Source organism: Cinclus cinclus, chromosome 7, assembly GCF_963662255.1.
Source record: "Cinclus cinclus chromosome 7, bCinCin1.1, whole genome shotgun sequence".
Classification (NCBI taxonomy): Eukaryota; Metazoa; Chordata; class Aves; order Passeriformes; family Cinclidae; genus Cinclus; species Cinclus cinclus.
In genome coordinates, this window is record NC_085052.1 from 4102023 (window position 1) to 4117522 (window position 15500).

At 43.7% G+C, this 15500-nt stretch overlaps 2 protein-coding genes across 2 annotated transcripts; one reads left to right on the forward strand and one right to left on the reverse strand.

Moving 5' to 3' along the window:
- The first annotated feature begins 2122 nt into the window (after nucleotides 1-2122).
- Nucleotides 2123-10590, forward strand: IKZF5 (IKAROS family zinc finger 5). Its single transcript, XM_062496384.1, has 3 exons — nucleotides 2123-2285; nucleotides 2571-2753; nucleotides 5450-10590. Exons 1-3 carry the CDS (start codon nucleotides 2153-2155, stop codon nucleotides 6391-6393), a joined length of 1260 nt encoding a protein of 419 aa, XP_062352368.1. The 5' UTR covers nucleotides 2123-2152; the 3' UTR covers nucleotides 6394-10590.
- Nucleotides 10591-10912: 322 nt separating this feature from the next.
- Nucleotides 10913-14139, reverse strand: PSTK (phosphoseryl-tRNA kinase). The gene is made up of 6 exons (XM_062496536.1): nucleotides 13867-14139; nucleotides 13431-13689; nucleotides 12492-12690; nucleotides 12004-12079; nucleotides 11783-11876; nucleotides 10913-11100 (listed from the first exon to the last, which is right to left on the reverse strand). The coding sequence occupies exons 1-6, from the start codon at nucleotides 14137-14139 to the stop codon at nucleotides 10913-10915; spliced, it is 1089 nt and encodes a 362-aa protein (XP_062352520.1).
- Between the last annotated feature and the right edge of the window lie 1361 nt (nucleotides 14140-15500).

Here is a 15500-nt window from a genome sequence, read left to right on the forward strand (position 1 = left end):
AAAAAAAAGGATGAGTGTTTTAATGATAAGTCAGTCAGGTAGAGAAAGGAAGTTTTATGCACTTGATCCCTAATCTGTTTTGAAATTTTATGTCATTTTCTTTCAAAATTAAATGCTTTTTAAAGGCAATCAGTGCAATCAAGTAAGGCTGAAAAAATTGGGATTGTTAAGCCTGGAGCAGAGAGGGCTTTGAGGTGACCTAATTGTAGCCTTTCAGTTCATGAAAGGACACGAAGGAAAGATGGAGAGAGACTATTTACAAGAGCCTGGGGTGGCAGGACAAGGAGAAATGGCTTTAAACTGCCAGAGAGCAGAATCAGATGGGATATTAAGAAGGAATTGTTCTCTGTGAGGGTGGGCAGGCCCTGGCACAGGGTGGAATTCCCAGATTTGCTGTGGCTGCCCCTGGATCCCTGGCAGTGCCCAAGGCCAGGTTGGACATTGGGCTTGGAGCACCTGGGACAGTGGGAGGTGTCCCTGCATTGGCAGGGGTGGGAATGGATGGGATTTGAGGTCCTTCCCAATCCAAACTATTCTGTGATTCTTAGAAGTAAGTTTTAGTGCCTTACCCAAAGGCACACAGAGGTTCTTCTCTGATAACACAAACCTTTGATGTTGTTTCAAATGGTTTAATTTTATATTGTTATTTCTTACTAAAATTCATGGGAGGTTGGCTTAGTCAGGACTCTGTGTTACATTGTCCTGTTTTTCTCTTCAAATCTTCAATGCTAGAGTTGTCTTTAATACTATAATTCATATCCTGATGTCTTTGTTTTATTGCAGGAGACACCACCAAATGGAACACAAATTCACTTAAGCCTGCAGGAAGCTGGTGACACCTGGAAGAGGGTAGGTAGATAGATACATAAAGATGTGTTCCAAACTAACTTGATGGTGATAATCAATGCTGGGAGTTGTGCACACTCAGGTAAGGTGTGAAAGAACATCCTCATCTGGATGCCAAAAATGAACAAACATCTGTAAGTAGCTTTGGATACACAGGAGAAGATATTTAAATGTGGTCTGGAGCTCAGAACTTGAGTTTCTATTGGTCACCTAAGTACCTGTTAAAAATAAAAATATTCTTATTGAAATGGTAGCACTGTAAATTATTTCTGATTATCATCTGCAGGAATAATGTGACAGACTTGTTTTTTTTCTTCCAATTGTATCCCAAGCTCTGTCTTCCCAAATTCATTGTGAATTGAGACTTTTATAGAAGTTTGTTATTTACACTCGCCAAAACTAGCCTGACCACTTATTTCTGGGGAATATTTTAATCATTCCAGTGCAAAATAATGGACTTTTATTAAGTCTTAAGGATTAAGACTTTTACTCAGGATGAGAAAGTCAGATTTTGGGAGAAGTGTGAAACAGTGCTTTGTCTAAGGCTTCTTTCCAGCTTTGCTAATCACCAACATTCAGTTGTTTCCCTACATTGCAGTTCCCATAACTGACTGACCCAAATCTGGGGATTTTTGGAGCCAGATGTTTATTGGGAAACAGTCAGTGAGTCAGAAGTGTCTTTCAGGTGACATCAGGAAGCAGAGGATGCAATCTTTGAAAAACTTTTACTGGAAGTGTGATTGTTGGAATAAAATTTAAAGCAGCAGAGACTTAGAGCCCTGTCTTTCAAACACAAATATTTTTCAGGTTTCTTTCTTATAACTCATGAGGGTTGGGAAGGGTAATGGACTAATTTCCTTTTTATTCCTTCTAGGGAAGGTGGAGAAGCTGTGCTTTTTGTCTGATGTGTTGGGGTACATTTTGGAGCATGTTTTCTACTTAGCAGGGAACTAAAATTCAGGTATTTTTTAAAAGTCAGGTTGCTTTTTATTATTATGTATTTTTTATTTTTAAATTTTATTTACTGTTTTATTATTATGTCATTTACCTGTTGCTCAGAGTGATTTCCCCACCGATTTTATTAGGGGATCTTTAATGAGTTACAAGTTAAAAATTCAAAAACCAATTTTCTTATGATGGTCAGTTTGTTCTTTGACTCACACTGTGTGATAAAAGCAATTCTTCACTTACAAAAATCCAACCCAAAACCTGAACTTGTTGCTATGAATGCAGCCAAATTCAATGACACTTGTTTTCTGAAAACTTTCCCTTCTAGGCACGAGAGGTTGTAAATGAAAGAGTCAATATGGGGGAAAAGAAGGCAGAACCATTGGATTTTGTGAAAGATTTTCAGGAATATCTGACCCAGCAGACTCACCATGTCAATATGATTTCTGGATCAGTTACTGGTGACAAGGAAGTAGAGACTCTCCAGGGAGGTGAGCTAATTCCAGTATCATAAATTTGATTTTTTTTTTTTTTTGAGAGTGGCTTCAGTGTTCACATTCCAGCTAATGCTGCAGCTGTATAGAAGCATTTCTGATAGTCATTTTCATGTCACAAAGGATGTGTATGCACCTTTGTTTCAGTCAGGGCATGTTTTTACAATTCTCTGTTTTCAAAGAGCAAGAACAGAGAGGAGCAAAAGCTATTTGGCAATTGCTCACAGTGTGACAGATGTTGTCCTGCAGCTTGTTCATTAAAATCTGTTGCATTGTTCACAGCTGGGACAGAAGGTGATCAGAATGGTCTGGATCATCCTTCTGTTGAAGTTTCACTGGATGAAAACTCAGGAATGTTGGTGGATGGGTTTGAAAGGACTTTTGATGGCAAGTTAAAGTGTCGATACTGCAACTACGCCAGCAAAGGAACAGCCCGGCTCATAGAGCACATCAGGATTCACACAGGTGTGGGATGTTCTGCTCTGCTGGGCTGGGAGGCATTGGGATCTGCATGTCAGGAATTTTGGCAAATTAAAGCATTGTGAGAGTTCTTAACAATAACTTGGGTATTGGTGGGTTTTTGTAGTCTCTTTTTGTAAAGGTGTGCTATGTACCTATTTAAACTGTGCAAATTCCTACTGACATTCATTATTACAAGTAACTATATGGGAGTAAAATTTAGCATGAAAGCTTCAATGTCAATTGAAGGGCCCTAGAAATGGCTTTTAGTTTTTCTGTGCTGTGGAGAAAAGTGACAAATGTACACGTTCCTATACACAGGGATTTATGGGGCCTTTTCTTCCTCTGTTGTTTAGCCATGAAAATATTCCCGTTCTGCACAACCTTCTAGATGTGGAAGTACAAAGCATAGTAATAAGAATAAAGTTATTGGTAGAATATTCAAATGTGAGGGCATACCATCAAGTAAGTGACTGATATCAGTAGTGAACTGGAAAGTTCTCAACTGTAGCTTGTTAAGGAGCATTTGCCACTGTTGGATGTATAAACCCAAAAAACAAAACTCTCATAAATGTTAGAGTACCCTAAACTGTTCTGAAAGCTCCAACTTCATGGCAAATGAGAGAAAACAAAAATACAGGTGCTTGTGAAGTCTGTCAAGTGTATCACACCATTACAGAAGACTTCAAGGTGTTAATCTGAGCAGAAAAAAAATATGTCCTGCAAAGAATGAAAGGTTTTCAGGTTTCCAGTCTGGTATGGACTCTCCCAAAACTTCTGATTCCCAAGTGTCTCCTTTCAGTGGTTTTGGGTAGGTGGCATTTTGGGACTCACCTGTTGGAACTGGGATGTAATTGTAGCTGTCCTCAGGTACAGTCAGTCAGATTTGCACTTTGCTGGAACCCATTCCTTCCACACAGTAGCTCCCTGGATGGATTTTGGGGCAGGTGGGGCTCCTTGCACCAGCCCTGCAGTGTTGTCTTGTTTCAACAGGGCACAATGGGGTAGGAAATGGCTACTAACCAGAAATCAGAGAGTTCTGAGGTTCAGATTCTGAAGACCTGGTAAATTCATCTCTTGTCTTCCAGAACAAGAAAAGAGTTATTTTGGTTTGGTTTTCCTGGTTTGGTTTGGTTTGTTTTTTCACTCATGGGAAGAAGATCCAAGGCCTGAGTGTCCTTTTGCTTGGAAGGCTGGCAGAGGGCCAGGAGATGGATTGCTTGTGCTATGAAGGCTCAGATGTGTCAGCATTAAAATAGAGAAGTAGCAGCTGACTCATAGCCTCAGAGCAGTGTAAATAAACAGGTACAGCATCCTGGACATCTGCCAAAGGAATTGTGACCCAGGCATGATCATGCTACCATTATTGTAATTATTATTAAGTGCAGCCTGCTGCAGGATTGGCTTCATGTTGAGTCTGACAGCAGATAATGAGTAGTTCACCAGCTGTGTTGTGCTGTGTGTGATGCAAAACTTTTATCTCTGTAACCAGTTTAGAATGAAATCAGATTGGTAAATTCTGTGTTAATGCAGGGAGTTTGTCAGTCTTCTCATACCATTTTACCAAGTCTCCAGACCTTTGCCCATCCTTGTGTATACATATATGAGTACAGAGAGATAGATGGTCATGGAGAAATCATGGTTTTACTTGGTGCAAAGAGGGTACTTAGAGGTAGCACAAAAACGGATTTCTTTCCTCTCAGAGAGCCAGTGATAAAGAGGAAATAAAAGGAATCTCTTTGGTATCCCAGACTAGGATTCCAAACCGTGGAATGTTCATCAGTCACATGACAGGGATTTAGAAATTGAGCTGGCACTCTAGATACAAAGAGTAATATGATGTTTCATTTCAGCACCTGAACACACATCAGATCCTTTAGGCAATTCTGACATTGCAGACCTAGATCTGTAACTCCTAGAAGATCAGTCTATCAAGGGAAAATTAAAAGTCCTAAGGTGCTGTGTTACAAATGTGCTGGCTTGTTATTATGTTACAGAGTTTTCTGAGTATTTTTTAAAAGTTTATGTGAGTATCTATAAATTTTGTTTAATAGAAGAGCACAGTTCTTCTGCGTGTGCAAAAGAGATGATGGTCTCCCTGATCATCATCCCATCTGCCATCTGGAAGAGCACACAGGTCTGCAGGGAATACCTGGCTTTTGTTTTCTGTTGTAACTCTTTAGCCGCAGGATGCTTTTTCAAAGCTCAGGCCTTGAGTGGCTGCCTGTGTGTGTGGGTTATTTAGGTGGTAGTTCTGGGATGTTTAGGAGTAGGGATGTTTGGAAGGTCCTAGGAGGATCCCCTCTCTGTGTTTAAACAGAGTTCCCATGAAGAACAGTAACATTTTGGTGGCAGGGACATTCCTGTGTTCCCCTGCACACTCCATGGATGAGGGAGAGGTCGGATCCAGTTAAGGGCACACACAAACATCACTGCATTCAGTCCTTGGCATTGTTGCTGCAATTCCCAGACAGGTTGTGTGTTACGCTAATTGCACTCAGGATTTTTCCGTGTGCTGGTGGTCCCTTGGGTGAGGCACAGCTGTCCCAGTGTTCCCCACTCCTCCAGGACACCCAGCTGAGCTCGAGGCTGGCGGTGACTGAAGTCTGAGGAGCAGCTCACAATGATCCACTCTGTGCTCCACACAAAACCTTTTCCAGGCGCTCCGAGGTGCTGTGGGCTAATCTGTTCTGATTTTCCAGGGGAGAAGCCACACAGGTGCCACCTGTGTCCCTTTGCCTCGGCCTACGAGCGTCACCTGGAGGCTCACATGAGGTCCCACACCGGGGAGAAGCCCTACAAGTGTGAGCTGTGCTCCTTCCGCTGCAGCGACCGCAGCAACCTGTCCCACCACCGCCGGCGCAAGCACAAGATGGTGCCCATCAAGGGGACGAGGACTTCCCTGAGCAGCAAGAAGATGTGGGGGGTTCTGCAGAAGAAGACCAGCAATTTGGGGTACAACAGAAGAGCGTTAATTAATTTGAGTCCGCCTTCCATGGTGGTGCAGAAACCAGATTACCTTAATGATTTCACCCACGAAATCCCCAATATCCAGACTGAGGCGTACGAGAGCATGACAAAAACGACTCAGAGCAGTAGCTTGCCGAGAGATCCACAGGACCTCATGGTGGATAATCCTTTAAACCAACTCTCCACGTTAGCAGGACAGTTGTCCAGCTTGCCACCTGAAAACCAAAATCCAGCCTCTCCTGATGTTGTTTCCTGTCAAGACGAAAAGCCTTTCATGATACAGCAGCCTGCTGCACCTGCAGTAGTTTCAGCTGTGTCAGCGAATATTCCTCAGAGTTCCTCTCCAACCAGCCCTGATTCCCGGCCCACACACAATCAAAGGAACTACAGTCCCGTGGCAGGGCCCAGCAGTGACCGCAGTGCCCACACCAGTACCCCCAGTATCAGCAACAGCCAGCCCAGTACTCCAGCTCCAACCCTGCCAGTGCAGGACCCTCAGCTCCTGCACCACTGCCCACACTGTGACATGTACTTTGCGGACAATATCCTTTACACCATCCACATGGGCTGCCATGGATTTGAAAATCCTTTCCAGTGTAACATTTGTGGGTGTAAGTGTAAAAACAAGTACGACTTTGCTTGCCACTTTGCAAGAGGCCAACATAATCAACATTGACTGAGAACATGCTTTTGTTTAGTTTTTTAACATATTACAGTCTATTTTTCATACTTGCTGATGGAAAGCTTGCACATTCCCTTAGGGAATCTTCACATTAATGAATTCGACAAAGGAGGCAAATTGATTTCTGTGTTCTTGTAAGACTTGCCAGGAAAATTTTGTATCTCTTTCAGTTGCTGTTTTATATGTAGCCTTTCAAAAAAAGCCAAGAGTGCTGTAAGGGTTGGAATGCATTTACATGCTGTGGTTGCTAAATTTACGTTGCTTGCACTGAATCCCAATAAACATTCTGCAAGGAGCAGAGCACGTGTCCTGAACCATAGGATGTAATTCCCAGATTGTTTAATAGGCAAGATAAGATATATTATCCATAAAATACGAAAGGTCAATGCAATGACACATGGTGTAGAGACTGGACAAGGAGGAATGACTTCATGGTGGCAGAGGGCAGGGTTAGATGGGATATTGAGATGGAATTGTTCCCTCCTTTAAGGTCCCTTCCAACCCCAACTATTCTATGATTTTGGAGAAGTCCTTAAAAACCTGGCTACTCAAACAGAAGCATTTTTCGCATACAAATTCAATTTGATGTAAAAGTTGCTTTCATCTGATGAAGGTTAATAATAAGTTTTTATTTAGTATAGTCTAAACTCTTCATGCTAGGACTTAAACACTAATTTAACTATTAGCACAAAACTAGAAAATAACAATTGTATTGTGAATGAAACTATGGTAGGGAAAAAAAAGCTAAAAGCCTGTCATTCATGAGTTACAGAAACAAAAAAGTAAGATACCTTATTTTACCTACAGTCTACAGAATTTTACATGCCATTGTTTTTCAGAGAAGGCAACTTCTAGAGACATAAGGAAGAGCCTGTAGAACTAGTATATATTCTGTAGGATTTCTGACTGCCTTAAACTGAGTTGTACAGATACTTAAGATTTGCACAATTAGACTTCTGTCCTGCTGATAGAAGTTCTGATAGAAACAAACAAGAAGTTTACAAATTAAAACTCCTGTGTTTAGTTTTATGTTGGGCCAGGCTTCAACTGAGAGGTTGCCTGTATTTTTGAGAGTTGTGTAACCCAGTTTTTTGTAAATTCCAGCTGGCTTGGAGGCCTGGTTTGTCCCCTCTCCCAGGTTTGATATCCTTTAGGTGTGCTGGGAATAAGGGGAAGGACCTCTGGCTTTTTCTGGGATCCATGTAGGATGCAAAGGAAAACTGGCTGACTACACTGAAGTTTTTTCTAGGAATTGTAGATGGTAAATGGTAACTGAAGTTGTTTATTTTGTTTCACAGTGTACACTCATCTTCAGAAGCCCTCAGGCTAAAGGACAGGCACTTTAACATAAACCTGAGTAAAACATCTAATTAAAATTAGTAATAACTTCATGTGCTAAATAAGAATTGGAGACATTAAAAATAAAGGAAGAACTGTTACTTTTCCAATATTTAGACATGCACTTTTACCTTGGTTTGTCCTACCCGAGACAAATTAAACCTTCCCTTATATATTCCCCTTTTCCTATCAGCAAACCATGTTTTGTTAAAAGCAAGATTTTATTAATGTTCCACAAGTCAGAAATTGGAATCTGAATAGCAAATGTTTGGCTTATTCAAACTTACATTGTTATGGGAGCTAAAACTTCCTGAAATCAATGGAAAAACTTACAGTGATCAGGATGAGATCAATGCAGGAAATCCATCTGTGAAAGAATTTTAGCTGTAGAAGTAATTTTGACTTTAATTCAATAGAAATTTGGATACCAGACATGTTTCTGTCTACCTGATTGACCTAATGTTGAATTTCTGTGCTTGAAGAACTGGGTTCTTGGCTGTTCAGTCTTGTAGTAACGAGGTCAGAAATCTGCCACTGAAGTGGTTCCAGTGTAGTGAAGATGAACAATAACACTGTCACTCCTAAAAATTGTTCTATTTTCAGGCCTGGTTCAGAATTCATTTTGCTGAGTTTGTAAGACAGAATGTAATTTCCATTTTTCATCAGCACACTCTGTAATTCCAAAATATTTCATTCTTGCTTTATAATTTTTATATGTATTTTATAAGTAAAACTGCAAGTTTGTGTGTGTAAACATCCTTTATTTTAAGAGCTGCATTCTTTATTTTATTCAAAAGCTGATTGAACTGGAATCCAGTTAGAAGTTACTGCTGCTGGACAGTTTTTGGAATCAAATTTTTTTTTCAGTCAAAGAGGGCAGAAAGGGTGGCTCTCTTTGGATCACACATTGAACAATTCTACAATTTCAGTTTGGCTCAAATACAGTGTTAGGATAAGAGACATTCCTCCAGAAGACTTCACAGTTAGTAATTTATGGAAGTGGCTTTCCTTGCCTTTTTGACAGATGGTGCAATCTCCTGTTCCTAAGCTCTGACATTTCCAAGGAAACTTGTGGAATGGTGCTGCTGCAGGGAGCACCTGACAGTACTGAGTGATCACAGCAGCCAAGTTCTGCTTGGTTTGTGGTTTTTCCCTTCCTGGTCTCTTAGGGAGAGTAATTTCCATGTGCACAGATGAGGTTTCTGACCCACTGGGGCTTCTACTGGGAGTGTTAACATTGTTAGAAGCTTTTCTTTGTCTCATGATTTGGTGATAGAGAGAAATGACTCCTGAACCACGATGCTTGAACAAAAGTGAGGATAGGTCACTAATGGAGGAGTTGGGAGCAAGAGGAAACGTGCAGGGTCTCATGGAAAAGGGGCCCTTATATAGGAGGGGATCCTAGTGTGGGGAATGTATGTTCTTAAAAACATAGCTCAGTATGGAAATATCTATCCCTAAGTCTTGCAAATCATTGGAAGGATTTTCTGCTGCTGCCTGGATACCATTGGTTCTGCTCTTGAGTAACTAAGGGAAAGATTAGTTGGGACATCCATGAATGGTTGAGGAATGAAAAAACATTTCCCTGTTTCCTTGGACAAACTCCTCGTTGCAGAGGAGTTCTTGGGCAGCAGCAGCTTTGGTGCTCATCCCAGATCCCTGGGGTGGATCCCCATGTCCTTCCCAGGACTAGGATTATCCATGTTCCATGATCACACTGTGTGTTCAGTTGTGCTAAACAATGCCCTGACATGATTGTCCCCTTCTGTCAGCTGAGGAGCTTTGGAAGGTGTATTTTCCTATTTTTCCTGATCTATACCTGCTATTGACTATAATTTAAAGACCAGAGTTGGTATTGGCAAATTCTTTCCAAGTGTGATCCCTTGCATAAGCAGGCCTTACCCAGAGTCAGTGAGGGAGACTTGTCCAGGATTTCTGGGATTGAATCCTTAGTGAAAAGAACTTTTCATATTGAGTCCTCCCTGTGCTACAGTGCACTTACTTTTTTTTTTTACTCCTAAACCCAAATCCTTCTATGACAGGGTAATGTGTGATTAGCATTTTAACAGTTATTAATGGAAGTGTGGGAAGGAGATGGAATTTTTCCATACCTCGGTTCTGTTAAGTTCAGTAGTTGTAAACATGAACTTTGTGGGGTTTTGTTTTTATTGTCATAGCTTGTTTTATAGCCTTGTGGACATTTCTAACATGCACTATTTATAGCACCCTTAATACACATTTACTGTTTTGAGACAATATTCCAATGAACATTTGAATATTTGAATATCTTAATTATCTCTGTTAATACTTCATCCGTGAAGGAGGCAATAGGAAAAATAGTTTTTTCACAGATACGTATTTAGAGGAAGAGGATTTAGACATAAAATGTTGATTAGCATTTTAATATAAAACTCAGTGCTGGGAGACACTTTCCAGCAGTGTTTTCCAGCCAAACAATCTGTTACTGTTTGGTTTGTTCCAGAACGTTTTGGGGGGCTTGCTTTTTGTTTCTTTTTGACAAAGGGAATGTAATTTAGAAGTCTTCACTGGCAAGTTTTCTACTAATTTTGAGCTTCTTTGAAAAGCTACAGCAAATGGATGTTGTGCTGCAGGAAATCTCGCTCCTGCTAAAGCATTTTTCATTGAGCAATCTTTGTGTATGTGCTTCTAAGTACCTTTGTTAATAATATGTACTTCAGTGTAAAAAGCAGATTTTATGCAAAAACGAAACCTGTTAGAGCTGTAAAATAAACTTTAATGTTAGTGAAGGTTTTTGAGATGACAAGGTTAATTCTGAAATAACTCTATCTCGTGTAGTTCATGTTGTGAAGCTTTGCTTTTGTAAGATATGAATAAAATAACACTTTCTAATTAGGTCTCATGTCAGTTCTTAATTGCATATCCTTCCATGGTGGAGCTGGTGATTTCCCAAGTGCTCCTCCTGTGTTAACTCTGTCTGATCCTGTGAAATTTAAATCTCAGGATGGTTTGCTGTTGGCTTGCTTTCCACAGCCAAGAACAGCTTGGTTAGACTTGATTGAACTGTTTCTCTTCCATAGCATGGGTAGAGGAGCCACAGGGACTCCAGAGAAGGGAGCTGCACCTCAAATCCCTCAGCAGAGTTCTCAGAGACTGCATTTAAAACTCCTGAACACCCAACATACTCTCTGTGTCATTATTTTAAAATATATTTATTTACTACATTGGTTGTCTCATGTTGGAATGAAGAAATAACACTTGTAGCAGGGTCAGAATATTGGGTTTTCAAAGTCTTTCCTTGCCTCAAGTCTTCCAAAAATTCTGCTTTCAGTTTGTTGAGTTCTTCTGCCAGGCTCTTCATGTCACTTGGAACAATGTTTTTACCTAAAAGAAAATTGAGACTGAACTTCATGCTTACAGGAAAAATCATGGAACCACAGAATATCCCGACTTGGAAGAGACCCCCAGGATGACCCAGTCCAGCTCCTGTCCCTGCACAGACACCCCAACAATCCCACCCTGGGCATCCCTGGGAATGTCCAGACTCCTGGAGCTCTGGGGCTGTGCCCATTCCCTGGGGAGCCTGGGCAGTGCCAGCACCCTCTGGGGGAAGAACCTTTCCCTAAAGTGCAACCTAAACCTTCCCGGGCACAGCTCCAGCCGTTCCTTGGGTCCTGTCCCTGGTTGCAGAGAGAAGCCTGAACACAGGCACAGAGCTGAGCTTTTCTGTTAAGGACACTGAGTTGCTCCTCATGTAAATCTTTGGAGCAAACCAGTGCAGACAACAAAACCCCTGTCCTTATTGACATGTGTCCCAAAACAGTAGTAAAATCCTCTAAAATGCTGCTCTGTAGTAAATGGGTTTATTAAAGCTGCATTTAATACACTTAATCAACATTATACTGGTTTTTAAATCTACAAACTTTGCACGTAACACTGACCAGAGTTGTGAAAGTGTTGCTCAGGCACAGCTACTGGGATAGGATTCCTGAAGACTTTACCCCAAGGGAAGATCAGGGAATGTTTTCCATTGCCAGTTAGTAGCTAAAGCAGGTAGAAGAGGTACCTTTGGCATCCTGCATTGCCTGAGAGATGATTTTCCTGCACGCCTGGTCAGCCTGATGGACAGCACTGGCTGCACAGATGGCTCGAGCTGCCTCCTGCCCAGGGCCACCAGGAAGGAAGGAAACAAGCAAACACTTTGAATTTACTTGGCCTTTGAAGTGCTATTTGAAAACAACACATTAGCAGCACCCAAACCTGTGCTCTGAAGCCCAGCACTGCTACCTTTTGCTCTGTGTCCTCCTCGTTTGGCCTCTCTGGATTTTCCAAAGCAGTGGTCAGCAAGTTCATGATCTGCTCACTAAGAAAACAAATAACAGAATAAACCATGGCAATCAAACAGATGTACATTTTTTTATTTTCTTATGATGCCAAAGAAAAAAAAAGAAAAAAAAAAGCAAGTTTTCAGTTAAATTTTTAAGGCAAACAGTGAAATAATCTGAAATGGGAAACAATTACAGCTCAAATTATTTCCAGCCTTAGTGTTTCAGACAATTTACACAGATTTTCAGTGATAGGGTATGCTGTGAGTTTTGAGATTAACTCTGCAGGGGATGGTGCTGTGGGCTCCAACAAGCCTGGATTCTGTGTAACTGCCTGGCTTCCAAAAGTCACCACTGGGAATATATTCACACATTGTGTAGATACAATAAGAAGCTTCTACCACTGAAAACAGCGCTTAGGAAAACTGTAGGATCAATCCAGCAACATACTCATCCTCTGAGATGCAATCAGAACTATTCAGAATGAGGCTGTGCTGCTCCCAAGCGTTTTTCCTGAGATCTGGCATTTCTATTTTCCTTGCCATTAACTGTATTGTCTGCTCGGGCACAGGATCACTTCTGAGGCGATTCCTCTGCAGGCAGCATTCCAGTGGACACTCTAAAAATAACTGGCAGAAGCCCAAGGAATCTAAAAATAATAGAACCAGAAAATTTTATCTTTAAACAGCTCAAGTAACAATTTCTCAGAGCAACATGCAGGAGAGAGGCTCTACATGAACGATGAGCTTCTGCACTGGTTCTAAGCCTGAAATGACCTTTGTTTGAAAACAAATCTAGACAGGGAACATAATTTTACCTTCAAGGCTACACAAGTAATATCTGAGATCAACACACAGAACTGTGGAGTGGTTTGTATTTGGAGGCACCTTCAAGCCCATCTCATTCCACCCCTGCCATGGCAGGGGCACCTTCCACTATCCCAGGGTGCTCCAAACCATGTCCAGCCTGCCCTTGGACAGTTCAGGGATGCAGGGGAAGCCACAGCTTCTCCGGGCACCCCTGTTCCAGGGTCTCCCCACCCCCCCAGGGAATAATTCTTTCCCAATATCCCGTCTAACTCTGCCCTCTGTCAGTGTGAAGCCATTCCCCCCCCATCCTATTTCTCCAAGGCCTTGTCCAAAGTCCCTCTCCATCTCTCTTGGAGTCTCCTAATGCACTGGAAGGTGCTTTAAGGCAGCTCTAGGAAGGGGTTTACACGATCTACCAATTTATAATAAGACAGTAACAAAGTTACATTGATTGCTACTCTATTACAGGTATCCAGCAATCAGAATAACCAACGCTCCAAGAGAGCACTTGAAGGAAAGCAGATGGAGCACACTGAATTTCCTACAAACATCCTCATGCCGAAGATCAAGGAATAATTACATTTGCGGGCCAGCTGGTACACCTCGTGGCGCATGCTCTGGTAATAGAAGTTGTCATCCAGCAGGAGGAGGAGCGGCCGGGAGGAGGCTCCGGCCTCCCCCTCCGCGGCGGGCAGCAGCCCCTCCCGGCGGCAGCAGCCCAGGAAGCGCTCGCAGCCCGGCTGCGCGGGGCCGGGCAGCGGCGCCCCGGTGAGCAGCGCCCGCAGGAATCCCTCCAGGCACTGCAGCAGCTCGCGGCGGCTCTGCTTCCAGCCGGGCAGCTGTGGAGGGAGAAAGGCGAGAGATCAGGGCCGCGCATCGCCGCTGCTGAGCGCTCCCGCCCTCCCGCGCCCCGCCGTGAGGGGACCCGACCCCGGCCCGGCCGCGTCCCGTTGCCCGGCAACCGCGTGACGTCACAAGCGCGCGCCCGAGCGGCCAATGAGCGCAGCCGCACTGACCAATGGGGACGGCTCTTGCGGGCCCGCCCCCGGCGCGCGCGGGCGGAAGGCCTCCGGCGGGATGAGCTCGTCGTAGGCGAGCAGGGCGCAGGCCCAGCCCGGGTGCTGCGGCAGCCGGCGGCTCAGGGCGCGGGCCAGGGTGGACTTGCCGGCCGCGGGCAGCCCGCACAGCAGGCACAGCCCCACCCGGGCGCCGCCGCCGCCGCCGCCCCGCCGCAGCTGCTCCGCCAGCGCTGCCGCTGCTGCCGCCGCTTCCGCCGGCGCTGTGCGCATGCGCCGGGCCCGAGCCGCGGCGCTCCCCCTGGCGGGCTCGGCGGAAACGACAGACCAGGGACGGCCGCTTTATCCGGTTCTGGATTTTCCCGTGTTTTACCCAGTTCTGGTATCGCAATGAGCTCGGGAATTCTTTTTAGTGACCCCCGGAGCGTCAGAGGCTGAGGCATCCCCGCGTACCCAGCGGCGCCTTTTGTGGTAATCACAAAACAAAGATACAACCAAGTGTTCTGCCACTGAGGATTTATTTTAAATTGTAATGTAATAAATAAAATTACTGTCGTATTATACCTGAGGTCTAAATGATAGGGATATTTAATAATAACAATCTGAGATTCTGAGGGATCAAGGAAGAGGACGCTTCTTTGGAAGACACAGACTTTTTGCCAGCAAACTCTTTTGGGTTCTTCTGTCCAACTCTCAGTGATGTGGCCATCTGAGGGGTTGGAAATATTCTCACGTTGAGGAAATCCTATAATTTATTCACTGTTTTTCCCAGTTTGTACTCCCAAATTTGCATGGACACGGCCAGGGTGTGCTTCAGCCCCCAAGTGCAGGTGGATCCATATCCACAGGTCTGTTCTTGGCAGTGAGCACTTGGGCTCTACACTGCAGCTGCTTCTCCCTTCTGGGGGATTTCCCTGGATTTCCTGGATCCATCTCCTACACCGAGACGTTTGATGGAGGTCTACTTGAATAAACTATGTCACTCCATATGTCCTCTTTTAAATCAGTGCTGGTTTCTAACTGTCCCATTTAGAATGATAAAAGTTAATCTGTTGCTTTTGTAGTGGATTCAATTTCTAGGGAAAATGCCAAGCTGAAAAACCACTGTGAAGCTGTAGAGATATTTCCCAGTATCCCATATTTTCTGTAACAACGGTGGTCAATGGGTTCTTTCAGACTGGGGATGTAACCTGCAGAGTTTTTGGTGTCCCCAAGTGAGATTACTTTATAAACTATCTGAAATGGAAGCTGACATGGCTGGTGGGGTGTGAGAGGTGGGCTCTGGTAGGGCTGATGGCAGGCAGGTGTCAGAGCAGGGCACAGGGACTGTCCCCAAACCTGGCTCCACAGGCCCCCAGAGTTCCTGGCAGCATCCTGAGGAGAGGACAGCCCAGGAGGTAAAGTGCAGATCTTCCATCTTTGAGTTATGTCTGTGAATAACTGAATTCATTTCTCTGTTGCCTGGGAGTGAGGCAGCAGTGTGGGTGAGTCCTGTTCTCTGACATTCTCACAGGTTCAATCCTGTGCAAGTTGAACTTCAGGTTCTGATTTATAAAACCAGGAGGTGAGGTAGAGGAGGCACAAACACAGCCAGCAGCAGGGAGCAAAACACTGGGGTATCACCAAATCTGTGT